The sequence below is a fragment of the Poecilia reticulata genome, linkage group LG3 (assembly GCF_000633615.1).
Source record: "Poecilia reticulata strain Guanapo linkage group LG3, Guppy_female_1.0+MT, whole genome shotgun sequence".
Taxonomy (NCBI): domain Eukaryota; kingdom Metazoa; phylum Chordata; class Actinopteri; order Cyprinodontiformes; family Poeciliidae; genus Poecilia; species Poecilia reticulata.
The window spans coordinates 2,693,292-2,713,943 of NC_024333.1; the positions used below are offsets into that span (position 1 = coordinate 2,693,292).

Sequence of the window (20,652 nt, forward strand, 5' to 3'; positions counted from 1 at the left end):
CACACACACACACACACGCCCACACACACACACACACACACACACACACACACACACACACACTACTACTACTAGACAGTTCAGGAGCTTTGCTGTGGATTACTGAATGACAGGACCAGTTCTACACAGCAGCACACAGTTTAAGTACAACTTTTATTAATACTGGAATCATCACAGTGCGTTTTGTTACATTAGCAGTGACTGAACAGAAAAAGGGTCACTTGTACAATAAAAGGAAGACAGGAAAAAAAAAGTTATATCAGTGACAAAGAGAAAAACAACCTTAGAAACCTTAGAAATCAATGAACAATAAATTAAAAGAAACATCGGAGGAAACGCAGGGAGACAAAACCACAGCGACTACTGGAGGGTAAGAAGGAGGTTAAATGATCGGGTGGAAACATCGAGTAAGCAGGTTTTCACTCGGGTCACAGTGTTCAGCGTGAACTAAGCGGCCCCCGTAGAAAATGTCTCCATGGCGACTTGGGCACCGATTTCTCTAAAGAGTTCAGATCTTCTTATCTTTCAAGAAGGAACAAGAGAGCAAGAGTGACTACTGAGACGTTGAGTAAAGACAGTAAGACATTCACTTTAGTTACAGCGACAGTGGCACCTGGAGGCCCATTTGGCTACTTGGTTGTGGATGTTTGATGGGAACTTGCAGAGCGTTACATCATGAGCCCCCTAGAGGACATCAGTGAACCCTTATGTGGCCACCGAGGATCTACCTTTGTCATGTTCACTTCAAATGAGTGTCTAGCGGTGTGTGTGTGTGTGTGTGTGTGTGTGCGTGTGTGTGTGCGTGTCTGTGGATGTGCGTTGGGTTTGTTGAATGTGGGACTTCAAGAAGGATTGACAGACTGTGTGTGGGAAGTGGAAGGGAAGAACAGTAGGGGTTTTAACCACGTGTCCTTGTGGAGCACGAAAACTCTCTCACACACACACACATGCATACGCACACAGCATTTTATATAGCTTAGGCAGATGGCTTAAGAAGCAGGAAGTGTCCAACAATTTCATGATGCTTCTTTTAGTCTCACTCGGAACACAAAGCGACCTGCGGGATTTTTTGGACGAGCGCTGTAACGTCTTGGACTAGCCACGTAATGAGCAGCGTCGCTTCAAAATGTGCTTCCATACGTTTGTGTATTCATGAAACGCACAAATTATCAGACACAAATGTTGTTCCGCCAGATCTTTTGCAGCTGAGTTCCTCACATATGAAATCTTTCAGCAATCTAAAAGTCTCTGATTCCATGAGGGATGGGGGAGGCTGGAGATGGAGGAAAGTGTTAATAAAATGACAAATCTCAGCTACTGTAGCTTTAATCTAGAAAAAGCTAATACAATCTGCTTCAGTTTAGGAGGGTCTACAGGGACAACACTGGATGAAGAACGCAGGGTGTAATCAGAAACGCTAGAGCTGAACAACAAGAGGCCTGTTGGAGTGTAGAAGGAGGAACTGCAACACCAGAGGACCGCCCGGTCCTGTGGTGTGGCAGTTCTGCAGTGTGTTAATTAACCCTCACGGCGATAGCTTTCTCGTTTAAATAAACAATACTATTGTAAAGTAGCCATGGCTGAAAATATGTTAAATAACAGACATAAAGGAAGAATTTTGAAATTTCAGAAATAAAAGTTAAAAATTTCTCCAGGATTCAGATCAGATCAGATATCTGACCAAATTTGATATATTCTGGGTTATGGGGCAACTCTACCCTCGTTAGGCAGGAACCACATCTAGGAGATCAGGGCAAACCTAACTATATCATAGTATATCAAAGTAGCAGGGTTTTTTTAAAAAAATTTTTATTACGTTTTGGGTGTCACATGGTTTTATAGCAGCAGTCTCTCTTTCAACATGTGGACGAGGCAGATAAAAGTAATTTCTTTCATTACTCGAACGTTTCAGGAGAGCGACAGATTTTCTCATTTGCAGGTATTTACAGCAGCCAGGATCAATGAAATTGAACAATTCACTTTAAGTCCTGCAGTATGTTTTAGTGCTGGATTTGGTTGGAGATCGTTTTAAAGTTTCCATGCCAACATTTGAAGTAATTTAAAACTGGTGGTGGTTAAGCCAGTGATTGTAAAATTTAATTTAATTAAAATGACAAATAATCTGTCAAAAATATATATTTTAATGCATGTTCAGGTTGAGGCTTCTTAGAGTTTAGCAGCATGCGTTGCTGCTTGCACTTTCGAGTTGTTTTTTTTTTTTTTAGCATGGAAGCTCACCGGGAAAAAAAAACAAAAAAAAAAACAATAAAAAATCATATTAAGTTGCTTTTGAGCTGCTGCCAAGAAACGTCTCAAAAAGCCTGATCAAAATTAATTAAAATGTAATCTAGCATAGAGATGGAGCGTTAGGCGTCCATCTGCTTGCCTGGAAAACGACTCCCGTTAGCACATCCACCAGGGAGACGTTTACCCCCGTTAGCAATTCCAACTCATACAACAGCCCACCCAGGATGCGTTAGCCACCGCAGCACAGACCCACCGTTTGCACCTGTGCACACATGCAAACCAACAGAAAGTTAATAGATATAGAGGGGATTGGGTGAAGAATGAATTAGGAGGGGAAAATAAACTGAGCACAGAGCGAGTATCCGCAGCGGACGTAGGTGGAAATTAAGACTTCATCAGAATTATTTTTCATTAGCTTTAATAGACTGAGAGGCGCAGAGAGACCAACTACGGTGTTTTGGGTCTCCCGTCATCCACCGTGACAAGCACTGTTTTGTTTTGTTTTTTTTAGCTTGTCTGCTGCGTGGCATCTCCGGGTGCACTGATGTACGAGGGCTCAGGAAATGATGAGAGGTTACAGGATGAAAAGCCTCAACGTGGTGGAAAAGAAACACATCTGCCTGCTTTAGCTTGCCAAAGAGTGCTAAGAGCAATTTGAGTGTATGCTGAGTGTATGAGGTATGTGGGAGCATGCACGTTGGCACAATATTCCTTTATGCTCCTTCCTATGTACAAACACGCTGCAGCTTTGCCCGACTTCTGGTTGGGCAAAGCTGTTAATTACATAGCGACTCAGAAAATGACAAAACTGGAGCAAAAATCGATTCAGCATGTTGACATAGGCAGTTCAGCACAAAATAATCCATCACAGTAAAACATGATTTTCTTGGATTCCCTTAACTGCTAGGGAATCCAAGGGGTGTAATGAGATCTTGTGGAATAAGAGCCTGCGATATTAAACCAACATGTCTGTCATCAAAGTCTGGCTGTGTAAACATTATCCAGTAAACCACATCTGGATAAGTAGGTTTATTTTATTATTATGTGAAGACAGTGTTCTATTCTGTTTGATACTTTTAATTTGAAGCAATAGAGGAAGTAGTTCTTGAGCTGCATTGTGTTTGACAAAGTGGGGGAAAAAACCCCACAGCTGGTTGGGTTGACCAGCCCACTTAGTTATATAAGCACTGCACTACTTTTAAATAATTCCTGACAGCATTTTAGATAATTCAAAAAAAAAAAAAAACACTAGAGAGAAAGTGACAGATTAAGTCGGCCTGCAAGCAAAATTTGCTGGGGCGGGGGGAAAAAAGGGATAAATTAGCCACAAGGGAAAGACAATGCCAGTGAATTCCCCAAACAAGCTTTAGCAGGTCAAGAAATCTTCAGCCAGTAGTTGGCAAATTCCCTGCTCTATTTTTTTTACACTCATTGGATCAGGAAAATAATAATGTTACATTTCCGATCTAATAATGGAAGCGGGCCGAGCTCGAACCTCCCCGTTGTGCCAGATGTGGCGAAGTAGCATGAATTTAGGCTAGCTTACTCCGTCCCACTAGTCCACTGAATGTTCATTGTGTCTTTATGTTTTCTGAAACTATTATTCTGGGAGTTAAATTTATTATGAAGTGGCATCAGTTCCTTCTGAAATCATACAGTATTAGTACTTTTAATTGGAATTGAAGTTGTTTATTACTCCTTCATGGACAATATAGAAATGTTTTGCTAGCACTGCAACAATACCATTACTGGCTAACCATTAGCCGCTAACAATGCTTGCTTCTTGTCAAGGCTAAACTAAAGCCCTTTAGTTAAACAGGGCACACAGCCTAATGAATCCAGGCTGTGTGCACTCAGCTCTACTTTAAATTTTATTCTTCAGATTATTTAAAGCACTAATTTGTCATTTAGGTGGAAAAAAAGAAGAACAACTTTAAAATTAGATTAACTCGTCTCGTTTAGTATTTCAGGAAAAAGGTGAGTCCTCCTGTTGTTAAACCAGATCCTTATGAGAAATAACAAAAAACTAAACAGTTTTACAAATGAGTTATTTGTAACTTTGTATAACAAATTATGAAACATTTTTTTTTTTAATGTAGATTATTTTCCCCCAAAATGGTTATAAAAATAACCCTTCAAAGAATGACGGGTGGAAACATTTAGCAGATCCTGCAGGAGCTTTAAGAAATGTTCAAATCAAAGCTATACACTGTGGAAGAACTTCAAGAGGGTAATGATAATTATACAGAGAGAAGAAAAGTGGTGTTTTAATGAATCAAACCCATCGTGAAACACAATTGTAAATGGAAATTCAGGCAGACTGAACTTAAATTGCTGACTTCTGATTTCTACTGGGTACTTGTTGAAGTTTAACTCTGAAGTTCAGGGACTGATGTGGCCTTTTATCACTGTAGTACATCCATCATAAGCATGTAGATGTGTAGCGACAGATAATCTAAAAACATTTTTAAAAAATCATAATTTTGCCTAAAAAGAAACATTTCGTAGGAATGGAATTAATCTGCTCTTGCCTTTATTCTATCATTTAGTGGCCTCACAGCAGCAAAGTGGGATAAAAACAACCATACTGTGACAAAGACATTAAAATAAAAGCAATAGGGGAAAACAAACCTTCTGGAAGCATTATTTTCATTTCCAAAATGCAAAGGAACCTAATGAATGCTTAGGATAAAAAATATATGAGTGCTCATATTAATGCTCATGTTCAGATCACTGCTGGAGACGTGTACAGACATGGTGATGAAAAGTTTATTAGTCTAGAGATCGACAGCCAGCCAAGGACACATCCAAACACACACTCAGTCTCTGCGCCTTACATCCATATGTCACACAGCTTAGTTAGTTTGTGTTACAACTGGACTTTTCTCCTCTTATTTTTACAATAATTAAAGCAAGATCTAGTATTCCAACAGTAACAGTAGAAGGCAAAAACAAATTTTTATATATTTTTTTAAAGTAAACTAATGAGATATTTTCTAACAACCCTTTACAACAGACATGTGCTCCGGATTCTCTTTTAGAAGTACAGCACATACAGTTACATACGTATTGTATGAACAGGCAGTGAAATGCTCATTCCACACATCTTTCCCTCTTCCTGTCAACTTTAAAAGACTCGTCCGTATCCTCCCAAACAGGCTCCACCTATTCTCAAATCTAAAAGATCTACCTTTTATAATGTTTTGTCCTGAGGTTAACCTAAGGATTGGCACAAAACTAAGTTGAAATGTGCTGGGTGCCTGTTTTTTTCTTTCTTTACATTTGTTCTTTTCCATTGAGCACTGAGAATTTATAAGCGAGTATCTCAATGCAAACGCTTTCTCATATCTCATCTGGAAAATATTTTGGCCAACTTTCTTGCACTCTAAAAAATAGCAAAGTAAACAATTTTTCAGTACTTTAGCTTTGATAAAAGGCTCATTCTTTACAGTGAACCCCAAAAGTATTCACACCCCTGTTTAATTTAGATCTTTCTTTTTTTTCTTTCATTTAATCAAAAGTTTTCTTCTGATAGGAAATTTAGCAGGCAGTTATGAGCATGGCTATCTAAAAAGCTAGGAGCACTAAGCGCTAATCATAACCTGCAGTTCCGCTAATACTACAGCACTCACTACACCAACACAGTAGCAGAGGCTAATGCTAATGTGCTAACTTCAATTCAAATGACATCGGTCTTTGACAGACTACAACCCTGGAGCACCAATTTAATTTTAAAAAACAACTTGGGGGAAGCTAAATGCGATAAATGTTTTCAAAGTTAGCTGATGTGCTAAACAACAAAAAATTGCTGTTAGCACATTAGTGTAAGTGTGCCTACCACTGTTTACAGGTGTCTGAAAAGATAAAACAATGTGAAAGAAGTATCGTTTTTGAGTAACTACTCTATTTTTATTTATTTTATTGAAAAATGGAATAGTAAAACTTATTCATACCCTTATCAATTGCCAGTGGAAAAAAAATTCTTAAAATTACAGAAGTCCAACCATTCTTATGACTGCTGACCAGCTTTCTTCACGCTTCCAATTGTACATTAACAATTTATCTTTGGAAATGAGATTCAAGTGCTTGATATTGGAAGGCCTCTTTACCATCACCCTAATCTTTTGCTCCCTCCACAGAATATCTATCAGATTCAAGTTGAAACTCTGGCAGGGCCACAAAAAAATGTTAATATTACTTCCAGTGAGAACAAAAGTTAATTTTTAAAAGATTGCTTTTCCATCTAATTTGGTGAGGTACCTGTCCCAAAGTACCAACTAACAAATAACACAATGGCTAACATGTTTAGAAGAGAGCTCTAATGCCATAGACATTTTATGCCTTGGTGTCTATATAACAGTGTCCATGTTGAATATCTTTCTACATGGTAATCATACCACTTTTTTTTTAAATAAATGTAAATACATTTAATTATACAAAACTGTTATCTTTTGAGACATTTCTGTCTAACTTTCTATCAGAAACAAACTCTTTGGTTGAATGAAACTAATGTGAAATCTGAATCTGACAAGGGTGTGAATAATTAGAGGTTCGTCCTTACTTCAGACAGATGTACGGCGTTTTGAGGAGTTACTGTGTAATTACACTACAGTGTTTAGCATTGAGGAACACAAGTGATCCAGGTTCTGTTTTAACATAGGGCTGATTGAAAGCTTAAGTGTTTCATCCACTATTAAAATATATATATACAGTTTCCCACAAATGAGCTGTTATTTTTGTGTTGTGTTTATGAGCTCATGGAAAACCTTCAGCATTCTGGAGATCAGGTCCTGCAGCTTCTCTATGGTGTCATCAACATCATGAGATCAACTGAATTTTGAATGTTTAGCTTTTTCCAGGTTTTATTTCCACCCAATTACAATCAAGTTTGGCTATTTCTTTTATACTTGCACTCAAATGAAAAACATAAAGTGATGTGCCTTTCCTGAGACAGTGCTTTAATTGTTCCACTCGATGTGCTTTACAGTTTCGAAAGGTATTTTTTCCATTTTAAAAGTTGTCAGATTTACATCTAGTTTTAAGGTAAAAGACAAAAAAAATAAACTGATTTAAAAAAAAATCTCATCTGGATGTTTTAGGCCTATTTAGGCCTATATTTCCAAAAAAGAAAAAAATCATCTCACTCAGCAAAACATGGTATTTTTTCCCACAGTATGTCTTCAATCCTTAAAATACCCGTTCAGGCAAACTCTTCAATGTCATTCCCATCCTGCCTCCCGCCTTAAAACCTGATCCATCTTAAGAAAATATTCATACATTTTCTCATTTAACCAATCACTCCAGTGCTAGCAGTCCTCTTCACATCCTCTTTACCTCTCTCTGCCTTCTTCTACTTTAATGTATTAAATCATCTCCTTAGGACACAGTCATTGCTTTCACTCCTCTTCCCCCTCCATCACTCCTCCACACATACAGCATGACTACAACAACATCTACTGGCTATTGTACAGACTCTACTCTCATCAAAGTGCTTACAGTTTTTCTTTTTTCAAATTTTTTGTAATCCACTTCATTTAATAGAAAAAAAAACTGGGACAGAGAGAGAGAGAAAGAGAGAGAGAGAGGCGTATGAAAAACGCATGAATTCACAGTCGATGTGTAATTTAGCATTCCTGATGATTGCCTGAATGGGACAAAGGAGAATCTGCAATCCTCCGAATCCAACCGCTTCCTCGAAACGAGAAAATAAAACACATTTATTGCTCCATTTCTGATTTCACTTTTTTTTGTTTTTTTTTTTGTTTTTGTTTTTTTTTTCTCTCTGCTTCTAGAAAATATATATGAATATATCTATAGGCCTGGAATAGGTCTCGGAACTTCCCGTACAGTGGTAACAAGGTAAACGACGTCACGATATAAACAAGAAAATACGCACACGACACAGGAGAAAAAGAAAAACTAAAGAAAAAAGCCCTGCCCTCGTTGGGTAACCAGCTGTCCTGCAGCAGAGCTCTACCCACCCCCTCTCTCACTCACACACACACACACACACACACACACACACACACACACACATAATCAACCACATATACCCACACGCTCCATTTTTACATTTTCCGAGAAGCACACGAATGTACCCAGAAAGAGAGAGAGAGAGAGACAGAGAGAGAGGGGGGAAGGGCAACAAGTACGGCTCAATGCCAACACCTTTTTTTTTTTTTTTTTTTTTTACATCAGCGTGAACCAGAGTGGCCCTCTGGTTTGTTAGCTCCCCGTACTCTTGCCAAGCAGTTTGATGGCCTTTTTGGCACAGCACGTCGTTGCCTACACGACCTGGCTTCAGTTGAAGCCGGTTGCGAGGCGATCTGTGTCCCCCACCTCTCTGTCTCTCTCTGGTCCTCATCAGCCCCCTTCCGTCAGTCTTTCAAGTTGGATCGGTCAGCTGGGTTAGTCGGGCAACAGGACAGGGAGACGGGTTTGGTGGCAAACAGGACAGAACCCAGCGCTCTTCTTTCTTTGCCTCCATTTATTTTCAAAATCACTTTTCCTATGAGTCTCTCCATCCCTGTCTGACGGTGTATAGAAGACAAACATGCGTCCAACACACAATAGTTATAGCGGCCTGCTAGGTCAACATGAAGTATTTCACTTGTACTCGTCAGCATCGCTTATGTTTACTTATGTTATCATTATATTAGACTGTATATCATTTACTCTAAAGGTGTCTTTAAACATTTTCTGTATGGATTTTTTTTCGACTTTATTCATCCTCTGTTACGATATAGCTTTTCCAACATGGTTATGTTTTCGTGTACTCACTAGGTGGTTGGGTACTACCACACCAACATTTGACCTATCGACTGACCACCCTTCGCATTTCTCCGCTGATCACAATATACGGGGAGCCGAGCGATCATTGGAGACCGTTTTGCGAAGGCGAACTCCTCTCCTGATCGTGGTCAGCATGTCGCCGGACCCCTCTGCCCCTTCCGTCTGAGTTTCGCTCGGGCCACCTGGCATTGGGGTCGGGTCATCTGGGAGAGCGGGGAAAGGGAACTGACCCTCACCGAGGGCGTGCGCACTCGCTACCAATTCTCCGATCTTCTCCACCAAGCTGTGCCGGTTGGCCGCGATCATCTGCTCCTCCTCTGATCCGGCTGCTGAGCCCGATGCCATGCAGTGCTGCTGGGCGTAGACCTCCAGCGCCGCCCCAGAGCCCCAGGCGGTGTTGGGCAGGCTGAGGCGCTTCGGTGACGCCTTCACATAATCGAGCCCTCCTTGGCCATCCTCGGCTCCGGTGAAGAACACACACTCTTCACTTCCCACTCTGACGGGGACGCCGCCTGCTTGCCCTCCCCCCGCATAGCCACCTGCACCAGGTGAGTGCGAGTCTGCCGGAACAGTGGGTGTTTTGACAGGCACAATGGGAGGTCGGATAGGGATGGGCCCCGCACTGGACAGTGTACGCCGCACCCCCGGTTTGGTTGATGGGGTTCGACGGATAGTAGCGGTGCCCGGAGTCCCTGATCCTCCTCCCCCACCAGCTCCACCTGGCTGTCCTGGTATCCCATGAACTCCTGGACCAAGGACCCCACTGGGCAGACCAGCTGTACTGGCTGGCCTTTTCGTCTGGATCATGCGCCTGTAGTTCTGGGCAATGTTGGAATGGCGAGGAATTGTAGAAGACTTGTCAAACTCTGCCTGTCCATCCGGGCCTTCAGTGTCTCCGTTTACAGAGTAGCAGTCATAATCTGAACCTGTTATTGGTACGGGTGAGACAGAAAAAGAGAAAATTGTGAAATTTTACGTTATTCAGTATCTCTGGTCCCCCGCAATCGGTGCTCCTCCAGACCCATGATATGTTAAGTTTTAAATTTGACAGAAGAAATTTTACTTTGTAATTTAACACTTTGAAATTGGGCCTCTGTCTCTTTAAAAGCTCCTGCTCTTTCTGAAATTCTGCTTTCAGGAAGTCATCACATCATGGCTCCTCTATTAATTCTTTAAAAAAAAAATTTTTACCAGCGTTTCACTGAGAAAAAGCTATGATAATGAGCTCAGCAGATGTGCAGTTTGCTAACTGCTGCTGGCTAGTTTGAAGGAGCTCAGACCCAGGGAAGGGCTGCTCTGTGAGGCTGAAGTTTGAAAACTGCAGCTCTGAGGAAGAGCTTTGTCCTCGAAGGTAGAGCTTGGTCCACCCAGGTGTTTTGCACAGCTGAATGGTTGCCATAGAGATTAAAGGATTTCTCAAACAAGCATGAAAGAATCAAGGTAACACTCCAGACATGTTTTTGATGAGGAAATAACAATATAACTTGATGTACATGTAACATTATAACATTGATTTTACATAATACTACCCCTTAAAACTTTTCTAAATTTTATCCTTCTACAGCCATGTATTTCTGTTGTTCTTGTCATTTTATGTAAACAAACACAAACTAGTGCATAACAGTGAAATAAGGACAATGATGCTAACTTTTTAACGCTTTTATAAATAAAAATCTAATTAAATATTACGTTTGTCTTCAGCCCCTGTGAGTCAGTGACACAATCACAATTATAGCAGAAAGTCTTAGTTTTATTTCGACACATTGTTCCCAAACTCTTCTCTCTGCAAAATAGCTCAAATTCAGTCCAGACTGAATGAACATTATCTAGTCACAGAAATTTAGTCTCAGATTTTAATCTAGCAGTTAATTGGCTGGAACAAAACAGGAATCCATTGTACATCTTCCTATATCTTCAAGGTCTTTATCATTTTGTCACATGGAGCAAAATGTGCTTAAAGACAAGAAAAAGGGTTTCAGCTGGAAGAACTTGTGTCACCTTTTGGGTCATACTTGGTGTATTTAGTTAAAAAGAAAATCTGGATACACCAAAGTCTGCTTTTGAGTAAAAGTGAGTCAATACACTCCTGCTTAATATGGGATTAAAAAGATGAATGTTTTTTAATATAAGAAGCTTTTAATTTGTTTGTAATAATTTTTCAAAAAAAAAAAAAAAATCCATCAGTTTTAACCACCTGTGCTACCAGGCCAGTTTTTCAAGATCAGTGCAGGGTTGTATTAATACTCAGAATAATTTAAACACAGGTAGATTCCACCATATAGGTGGCTTCATGTAGCAATTGCTTTCATTGATTTTTTTTAGGGATATTGGTTAAAAGAGGGGCACCATTACTCCAAATACATATCACACTTTTCAGATTTATGCTTATTAAAACTATTGAACTTTTTTAGTTTAAAAATGAAAAATGTAAAAAAAAAATTTTTTTTAAATAAATAAAACATATAAAACATCCAAGGGCAACTCATGGCTTTGAGATCCACTACACACAAATATACAAAACAAAAAAGTAAAAATTCTGAATCACACAGAAGGAGCCGTTAAAACAAAGAGGAAACACGCCCATATGGGAATATTATTCAGTTTTATCTCAGTGTATTTGTTGCTTAGCTGCCGTCAAGCAAACAGTCAGGATCCATCTGTCAAGAAATATGCCCGCTGCCTGGACTATTAAATGAATAATTCAATTTATCTATTGTTTGTAACAGAGGCGAGGGATTCAAGTGAAAGTGAAATAAAATACATTTAAACAACAACACAACAAACAAACAAAAAAAACAGCTCAGCATTTCTTGATAACTTCTACAGAATAGTCAAGACTGTTCACTGGCTGCTTTTCCTTTAGATCAGGGGTCCCCAAACTATGGCCCACGGGCCAGATCCAGCCCGTCTCCACATTTGGTCCGGCCCCCTGAACAATACCAGAGAGCATTCAGACTTTTTTTAATTTACCGTATTTTCCGGACTATAAGCCGTTGTGGAATTTTCTTCAACCACCACGGGGGTCTTTAGCAGGAAGTGAATCATTGGAAGTCTCGGTTACTTGCCCGCCAACACTGAACCCACAAGCAGCAAAATGAGTAAGAAACAGATCAGATGTCTTTGGAAAGTTTCTTTGCAAAGGGGAAAAGGCCCAGAGAAGAGACAGGAGAATGGATTTATCCYGGACCGKTAGGTGAGTCCCACATTACAAGCCCGCTCTGTGTAACATGCGGCGACCATCTGCTAATGAGGCAATGAAGCTTCAAGCTGCTTTGCCACGTAGAGACCAAGCAGGCTGTGGATATAAGCAACACTTCRGGTGTTATTGTCTCCCATCACTCCCAGATGGGACCGTCTCGTTGCAGAGAAACAAGCTCAGGGCTCCCGTTAGTCATTATCGTGAGTTAAAATTTTCACAAAAGTAAAACGTTCGTTTTTGTGGCACTTCTGTTATTTTGAAGGGATATATAAACCATAGCGACCAGAGTCAGAGCGTTTGGGCTGCGGTCGAAAGGAAATGAGTAGAGCTTGTGAGTCTTAAGTCTGGCAAGATTCAAGGATTGTCGGCCGATTCTCCAAACCTCTGTGACCAYAGAGCTGATAAAAGTACAACAGGTTCGATCGGTTCGTGTCTCCAAGGCAGGAGCAACACGAACCAATTCCAGTCACGAACATCCCAATTCCAGAGGACAATCAAGTAAAACCCCCAACATAGCGGGAATTTAGAATAACCAAACACGGATGACGATGTAGAAGCAATAGTGATAGTTTGTGGAGTCATTTTAAGAGATAAAAGACGTAACAAAAAGAAAAGGCGGTGGATAAAAGACGAAAGGAGCAGCCGCTCTATTTGCTGCACTATGATTTGGAGGTGAATATGTTTTTTCATAATTAACATTTTTAACTGAATAAACATAGTAATGACCTTTAGATTTAATAATAAACATTTCCACATATCATCTCCGATATCTACCGGACTCTCAGTTGCGCGATATGTCAGCTGTTTGGGATTCCCCTCTGTTCTTACGTCACCGTGCTTTCTGATTGGCTACCTGTCACATTCAACAGGTTGTATTCTCGTTCCCAGTCAGGGAAAACCCCACAGGCTGCGATAAAAGGGCCAAGACAACCCAAATTGGGCATATTCAGTATTTAGTGGGAACACCAACAGGCAGAAGCCTTATCTGACTCTTCATCCCCCCTCCTCTTCTCCCCCCCGGGCTGCAAGACAATTTCCAAGTCTTGACCAGTCCGCGGTAATAAAAAGGTTGGGGACCACTGATTTAGCACATGCTAGTATCAGACACGAAGGATCAGCACTTTTATAGTTGCAGTTACCGTTCGGAAACTACCGTAATCAGTTCAGTTAAATCTAAACTTCACAACTTTTTATTTTTCAACCATAATAAATGTGATATTCAATTGATCTGTTATGACTCAAATTTTGGTTGTCCGTCCCCCTCTGCTGCTGCTGCATCGTTGTGGAAAACCTGGAGCGGCAGAGATATCTGCGGCTTATATGTGTATGTTTACTGGTTAAAAAAAAACAAAAAACTTTGGGGTTGTGGTTTATAGTCCGGTGCGGCTCATAGTTGGGAAAATACGGACTATAATCCTTCCTGACTTGTTCTGTGAAGAACCCAGAGAGGCTTATTTGATTGTGCTTTCTGGAAAACAACATATTTTTACATTTAGGCACTCCTGCAATTGTCACACTTTTTCTGTTACAAACTGACTCCGGCCCCACACTAGAGAAGGGAAAAGTTATGTGGCCCTCACAGGAAAAAGTTTGGGGACCCCTGATTTAGATGCTAGCGGATATGAGATGAATGTTAGTCAGGTGAAAGGTAATAAACGAGGCACGGCAAGATTAAACGCTGCAGCAGACGAGAGGCTCACCTTGTGAAGGGATGGTGTCCTCGGAGCAGGACGGGGTTGTGGTCTCTGTGCTGTAGCCGCTGGAGTACTGCAGGGAGTCCCGGCTGCTCTTTTGCTGCTCCATGCTCAGGCCCCGGGTCAGCACCATGGCCAGGTCACTGGCTGCTGGGGAAACCTCCTCGCCGTGCTAATGATGACACAGGAAAATTAGAGCTACCATGTTTTTATCGATTCGTTATGGATGCTTTGGTGCAACCTGACCCTTTAACACTGAGAGGATGTGGAGAATGTAATAAGAGAATAAAATTATTTGAGTGGAATTTGATAATTTTATTTCATTATTGCATTTTTATTGTGTTTTATTGATGGATGTCACTACTTTTAATATATTATTTTTATTCCAACTGATTTCATCATTTATTTTCCTACAAAATAATATGCTGTTGGTGTGCAGCATTTGTTTGTAAAGTTCTATTTGAATACATTGAGACTGGCAAAAATTATATAAAGACAAATGAGACAATCATTCCTATGAACGGTTTTGGTAATGTGGGTGTGTAATCCGTCGCAAAAGCTATATCCACAAACAACAGCGATGGACGACAAAGCTGCTTCTCTTGGTTCATTTTAGCTTCAAAAAACTGATCAGACTGGATGCTGGAAAAGACTACTGTTGTGTTCACATTGTGATAAAAGGAGTTAGCCTATCAATGAAGCTAGTCATGGCTAAATTAGCATCTTAATGCTAACCATGTAGCAGCAGCACAGACTTTCCCAACGCTAATGAGAGAGTCCACATTTCTAAAAAAATAAATAAATAAAATAAAACACTTCAACTTGGAACTGTTGTATATAAAATAAAATAATATTAACATTTTAATGCATTAAATTTCTACAAGTTAAAGTCTCCATGTCTACTTATTTAATTGAAATTACTATCTTGACAAATGTGTGGGCTTATTTTGTAGAAGTTGTTCTCTTGAGAAATATTCTCTCATTTAAACAGGTCATTTCATGAAACGTCAGGGTCTTGAAACTATAATATGTGATACGATTTGTGTTTTTGTGCTGAAATAGCTTCTTATTTAAGCTGAGTTTGTTATTGTTTGAAAACATCACAATTCATAGATACGAATGTAATATTTGCTGTGCAAATTAGTGAAGCTAGGAATAATGATTCATAACTCAGACCATTAGATGTCAGGAAAGTGCTTCCAATGTCATCCGTGGTATGTTTAGAATATGCATCAACAGGCTTTAGGTAAACATACAGCTTGACTGTGTGATGGTTGAGATAAATTTGCAAACAAAAGTCTGGAAGTGGTTAATGCTAATAGTTTCAGTCCTCATTCATAGAAGATGTAAACTTGTTGCACATTTAACAACTGACCACAGTTTATATACTTTGGATCAACATTATTAGATTATTTTTCTTCTTTTGCTCTTTCCTTTGGTTTGTTATTATTTTGTTTGAATTTCCTTTTAATTCATGTAAAGCACTTTGAATTGCCTTGTTGCTGAAAATGTGCTGTATAAATAAAATGATCTTTACCTTTACCATTCAACATAATATTTATAACAGCAATGCATTTAGACACAACAATAAAGTTGCATATTTTTTTTAATTATTACATCCTAAAAAGAATTTATATTTTGAGTCGTTCTCTCTATGTCATCCAGGGTTACCTTGGCAGCGATGCTAGCAGGTGTCATCCGGGGCCTCTGGCCCTCTTCTGGGTGTGACGCTGCGGCGTATCCATGGGAACCCGGCGAGCCCTCGCTCTCTCTCAGCCTATCAATCGGCTCCTTTCTCCTCTGGACCGGAGCGGCGGCCGCGGGCTGCTCATACTGACCTGCTTTGGACCAGTCCTGAACAGTTGAGGGGAATTAGTAAACAGCAGGCAGACGGCAGAGTTACAGTAGCACAAGAGACCTGTCTGCTACGCAGCAATTTGATACGCTTCGCCTGAATGCAGAGAACATGGTCGAGTCTTGGTGTGTACGTGTGTGTGTTTTGGAGCTTTTAAAGGTCATATGAAGACAGCTTGTTTTTTTGTTTTTTTTGCCGAGTCATCAGTGGGTATATCAGACAACCAGGGAGGCAGGTGAGGGTAAATAAAAAATAAATAAAAGAAGCATGCATGCACACACAGCAGCCCGTGATGAATGTTTTTAGAGAAGCAAAGCAATGAGAGGAAAACAAACCAGGTGAGGAAAATAAAGTCATCTGAACCCTGCAGAACATATCCAACTGGAACGGAGGGAAAAGGTGGAACTGGAGGAAAACCAAAAACAAGGGCAAGTGCATGGGCAACAAACCTTCCACATGGGAACCTTTGATGTGGGAGAGGAGGAGCTGGATCCAGAGGGGCGGATATAGGGTGGGGACGCAGGAACGGGAAGAATGACAGAGAGAGGCCTGGTGGAGCCAGAGTGAGAGAGAGCGGGGCGGAAGGTAACGAAGGACGAGCCAAACTGCGGGATGAGAGACACGGTCATGTCACCAGAGAATGGAAAAGCGGCAGGCAGACACGGCGAGGCAGCCAGCTGTGGAGAACATGAGAATGTAAAGCCGCAGTCACAGACACCCAGCCTGAATCTGAGAAGGGGAAAAGATAACCAGAGGTGATCCTAGCTGAGGGAGAAAGCGTGTAGAAGAAAGCCTACAGGGGTCTGCTGCTTCACATGGCATGACTGTGTTAGGTGGTGATGGGAAGAGTTAAACAGTTCAACTGTTATAACTTTGTTTTCAGGATAACTGTAAAACTAAAATAAAATTGCGTAGCGTGCATTTGTATTGACCCTTTGCATGTGATGTCACTCTCTTTGAAACCCCGCCCACTCAGCCATGACGGCGGTCTAAACAGCCGTCATGGCTGTTGTAAAGCCTGTCGAAAAATCTACACAATAGGTAACAAAGTTGTGACGTGACAATTTGGAGGTTTTTGAAACGGGTCAATTTGCAGACACCAGCGGAACATTCATTTATTCCTGAAAAACAGCTGGATATTTCTTTTTTGTTGCTCTTGGACTGTTTCTACAGGCAGGAGACATCCAAAGGTACAGAAACATGCAAAAACATTAACATTAAATGCAAAATGCTGATATGTTTTGTACAGTTATGTCTGAGTGTGTTCTTTCCTCAAATGGCATTTTTTGAGTCCATTATTCAGTTCGATTATCATAGTTGAAGATTATTTCAATAATTCTTTCATCACAATTAATCGTTTCAGCCCTGGAGGTCAGTTTTTACCTGCTAAAGTTGAAGGAGTTCCTCTGCTGTGAATGTTTCTGTGATTTATTTATTTAAACTGGAAAAGGCTAGATCAATCAAATTAAGCCATCACAGATTAAAGTCTTTACTCGCCTCTATCATTTGTCACATACGCACCAGATAACCGATGCCGTTTGATGCGAATGCAGACAGATGAAATGTTGAAGGAGATCTGAGAATTTCCCAGACATGAGGAGTCACATTTCTCTCTTTTATTTTATTTCATAAAGCACAACTAGACGTGTCCAGATGGAGAATGTCACCGTCAAAGATCCCCTCATCATTTAAACAAGAGAAGCCCATCATCTGATGTAAAAGAAAAAAAAAAAAAAAAGAGAGATCCAAAGTTTGTATGATTGTTTATGCGACTCCCACAGTGTGTGTCGCACGGTTTATGTCACGATATCCAGGAAGGAGAGCAAATAATGGTGTTTGTCAGTCGAATTAAAGCGGGATCATGGAGGAAACCTGTCATGAAGGCGAGCTGTTGTTATGAAGAAAGCTTTTGCTTTGAATCCTAGACTTTTTTCCTTTCCACCAGTAAATTATCAGTACAATTTTCTTCTACTGCACCTTAAAGAATGTGCTTAAAAAGTCAAGTGGCTATGAAACATGAAAGAAGTTGCAAAAACGCATTTTAGGGAGATTTATATGGGGACCTTATCACCAGCTGAAGCGCAAAACGCACCTAATTCATTGTCGGCTGTTGGCACAGAAGGTGGTTTTATTCCAAGTGAAGCAAAGCAACAGCGACATTTAAAAGTGAACAGATATTACATTCATTTCAACCCACCACTTACGTCTGAGGGGCTTTTTTCCCCTTACCACTCTAAAATAAAATCTCTGCAGGAGAAAGCATTAAGCTCTGGGGAAGTCAGTGTCAGGTTTGTGTTACCTTTCAGAAGTCTGCCTCAAGCTGGTTCCACATAACAATAAAACCGCAGATCTTCCTGCCACCGCTGTGAGTGAAACGTGCCATTTTAACAGCGTGCGCTGCGCGGCTCTAACAGCAACTTTCAGAACAGCCACAATTATCACAGTTGTTTCAGCGCTAACAACCCGGCTTTGTTCTTCTGAAAACACGGATGTGACTAAATGGGGAGATGTTTTAGGTGAGAAAAGGAAATGGATAACTTTCAAAAAATTTATTTACAGCAGCCGGTGATGCGGTGGATTTCTGAAAAGCCTGAGGGTACGGTGACCCAGAGGGGTCAACAAAATGTAACAGCAAAAGCCACCACTTTTAAAATAAATTAGGTTTGTCTCTAGGTTTGTCAAAGTAATTGATAACTTGATATAACTGAGCAAATGGGTAAATTTATACTCAAAGTGAAGATTGTTATCGTTTGCTTGAAATCTTTCAAATTGCTGAAATTCGGTGTTTTAATTTTGTTTGTGTGTTTTAAGGAATTTCATTATGTTTTTTTTTTGTAAGTGTGATTTTAATTCTAAAATGTGGATCTTAAATATCTGTCCTGAAGACTTTATCTCAAACAATTTAAGATTCCTACATAACATTTGCCTTTTGGAAGCTAAATGCTGCATTGCATCCTCATGGAAGAAAGAGACAGTATCAGGAATTCCACAATGGATTAAACAAATTACTTTTTATGTTACCCTTGAGAAAATTAGGTATTTACTCAGAACAAACTTGATTAACTTTTGTAAATCTGGACTGTCTTTTACATGTGGCCGGACCAAAATGATACCCAACTCAACAAGTGGGAGGAGGATTTGCGACAAGACAAATTGCCAATCTTTATCCTGATTGGTCTGTTGGTGGGTCTGCTGGGTTCTGGGTTCCCCCCCTCTGCTCCTCTGTGTCTTTTTTGTTTTGTTTTGTCTGGGGTTATATTTTATGTATTTGTAAATGAGTGTATATGTTCTTGTTAAAATCAATAAAGATATGTTTAAAAAAAGTTTGATTTTACTGTAATGTTTGTGGTGGCACCTCAGGTAGAATAGTCTAGAGTCAATGCTTAAATAAACAAATTAAAAAAAAAAAAATTATTATTATTAAACTAATTTGTGTCAAAATCGATACAAATGGATCCGGTCACATTTACCAGTCTCATCTCTTCCAACAGCAGCGCTGCATTAACACTTAGCACTTATCCTTGAATTTTAAACTTTGCTGATGTGGCGAGTACAGCGACCCACATTAGCCCACAAGACTCGCATATCTGGTGTTTGTCAAACAATTTCAATACTGTTTGGAAGAACTTCACTTGTGAGGCAGGTAGGGGAAAAAAAATCCAGAAGGAAACCACATGCCAGCTGTGCTAATGCTACAAGCTAATGCTATGACACAGATGTTTTGAGAGCAACTATAATTTGGTAAGTAAAGCTCCTCTATCTGAAACAGTTTACCCCAGAAGATTTGTCCCGACTTCTAATGAAGTTTATTTAGTTTGTGTGTAACAATGTGCTATGTTTAAAAAAGAACAGCCACATTGCACAGCATGGCTGCAATACTTACAGTGGTGGGAGAGCTGCATTCACTGACTGACTGGCATGTTTCTGAAGCCTCTGATGATGCAGAGCTGGAGGATTTCTACAATAAAAAGAAAAACATTTTCTTATCTAGTTTATCAGTTCTCAAAACTTGCAGTGCCGTAATTTTTTAAACGTTAACATTTCTTTTCCATGCATATATACGAGATATATATTGTGTTATTATTACTATGTTTTTTCTACAACTTACTATTGATAGGGAGTATTATGTTTTTAAATGTGCATGTGAACAAAATGATATTGCATTCAGAATGCTCCTGTGCGCTGTCGTTGGTGAAGGCACCAGGATTTCGTACCTGACTGGTGATGTCAGAGGGCATTGGCGAGGGAGGCTTGGAATAGATGTTTGCATCTTGGGACACGAAGCCCGAATCGTGGGAGGAAACACTGCTGAGGCGGTGGGCTGCAATGCCCCCTGGTGGTGGAGGCTGTTGAGGCATGCTGCTGCGGTAGCGATAGGAGGAGGAGGAGGAGGGTGAGTGTGGCTGGGAACCTCCACCACTACCCACACCTGCACCTCCCCCCGACGACCGGGAGGCGCTGCTGTGGGCGCTGTTGACGCTGCTGCATGGTGAGGGTTCAGGGAGAGGTGAGGAGGAACAGGAGGGTGAGGAGGGAGAGGGGGGCGGGGCAGAGCGATGACGGGGTGAGGAGTGTTACAATGCCAGATGCAAAAGCGGTTATGATCAGAGGAACGTGGTGGAAGGTAAAATTAGTTGTTGGTTAAAGTTTGGGAGAGTGAACAAAGAATTGGAGGAGGCGAGGAGAGAGTTTGTGATTGGTTGATGGGAATGATTCCAGAAGTTTTTGTGAGTTGGTCGGGTTGGTGTAAAGTCACACAACAGTCACAGTTAGAAGCAGATTCCCCAGAAAGTGAAGGGAACCGGGTGTGAAGCGTCCGGCAGGAGTTAAAGAGGGCAAATCACAAACCGGGTACAAGACAGAAG

General features: G+C 40.5%; 1 protein-coding gene across 6 annotated transcripts in view; it reads right to left on the reverse strand.

Moving 5' to 3' along the window:
• Positions 1–134: 134 nt before the first annotated feature.
• mtss1lb (MTSS I-BAR domain containing 2b) overlaps positions 135–20,652 on the reverse strand; it is a 70,815-nt gene continuing 50,297 nt past the window's right edge. For 2 of the 6 annotated variants that reach the window (XM_017303983.1, XM_017303982.1), the window contains 6 exons: positions 20,002–20,269; positions 19,671–19,745; positions 16,237–16,392; positions 15,604–15,786; positions 13,939–14,104; positions 135–9,965 (listed from right to left, as the gene is read on the reverse strand). In XM_017303983.1, the coding sequence (XP_017159472.1) occupies positions 9,097–9,965; positions 13,939–14,104; positions 15,604–15,786; positions 16,237–16,392; positions 19,671–19,745; positions 20,002–20,269 (1,717 nt within the window). In that variant the 3' untranslated portion in view covers positions 135–9,096. The remainder of the gene's footprint in view (positions 9,966–13,938; positions 14,105–15,603; positions 15,787–16,236; positions 16,393–19,670; positions 19,746–20,001; positions 20,270–20,652) is intronic. The other 4 variants (XM_017303986.1, XM_017303985.1, XR_001776461.1 and 1 more) reach the window with 3 other exon arrangements.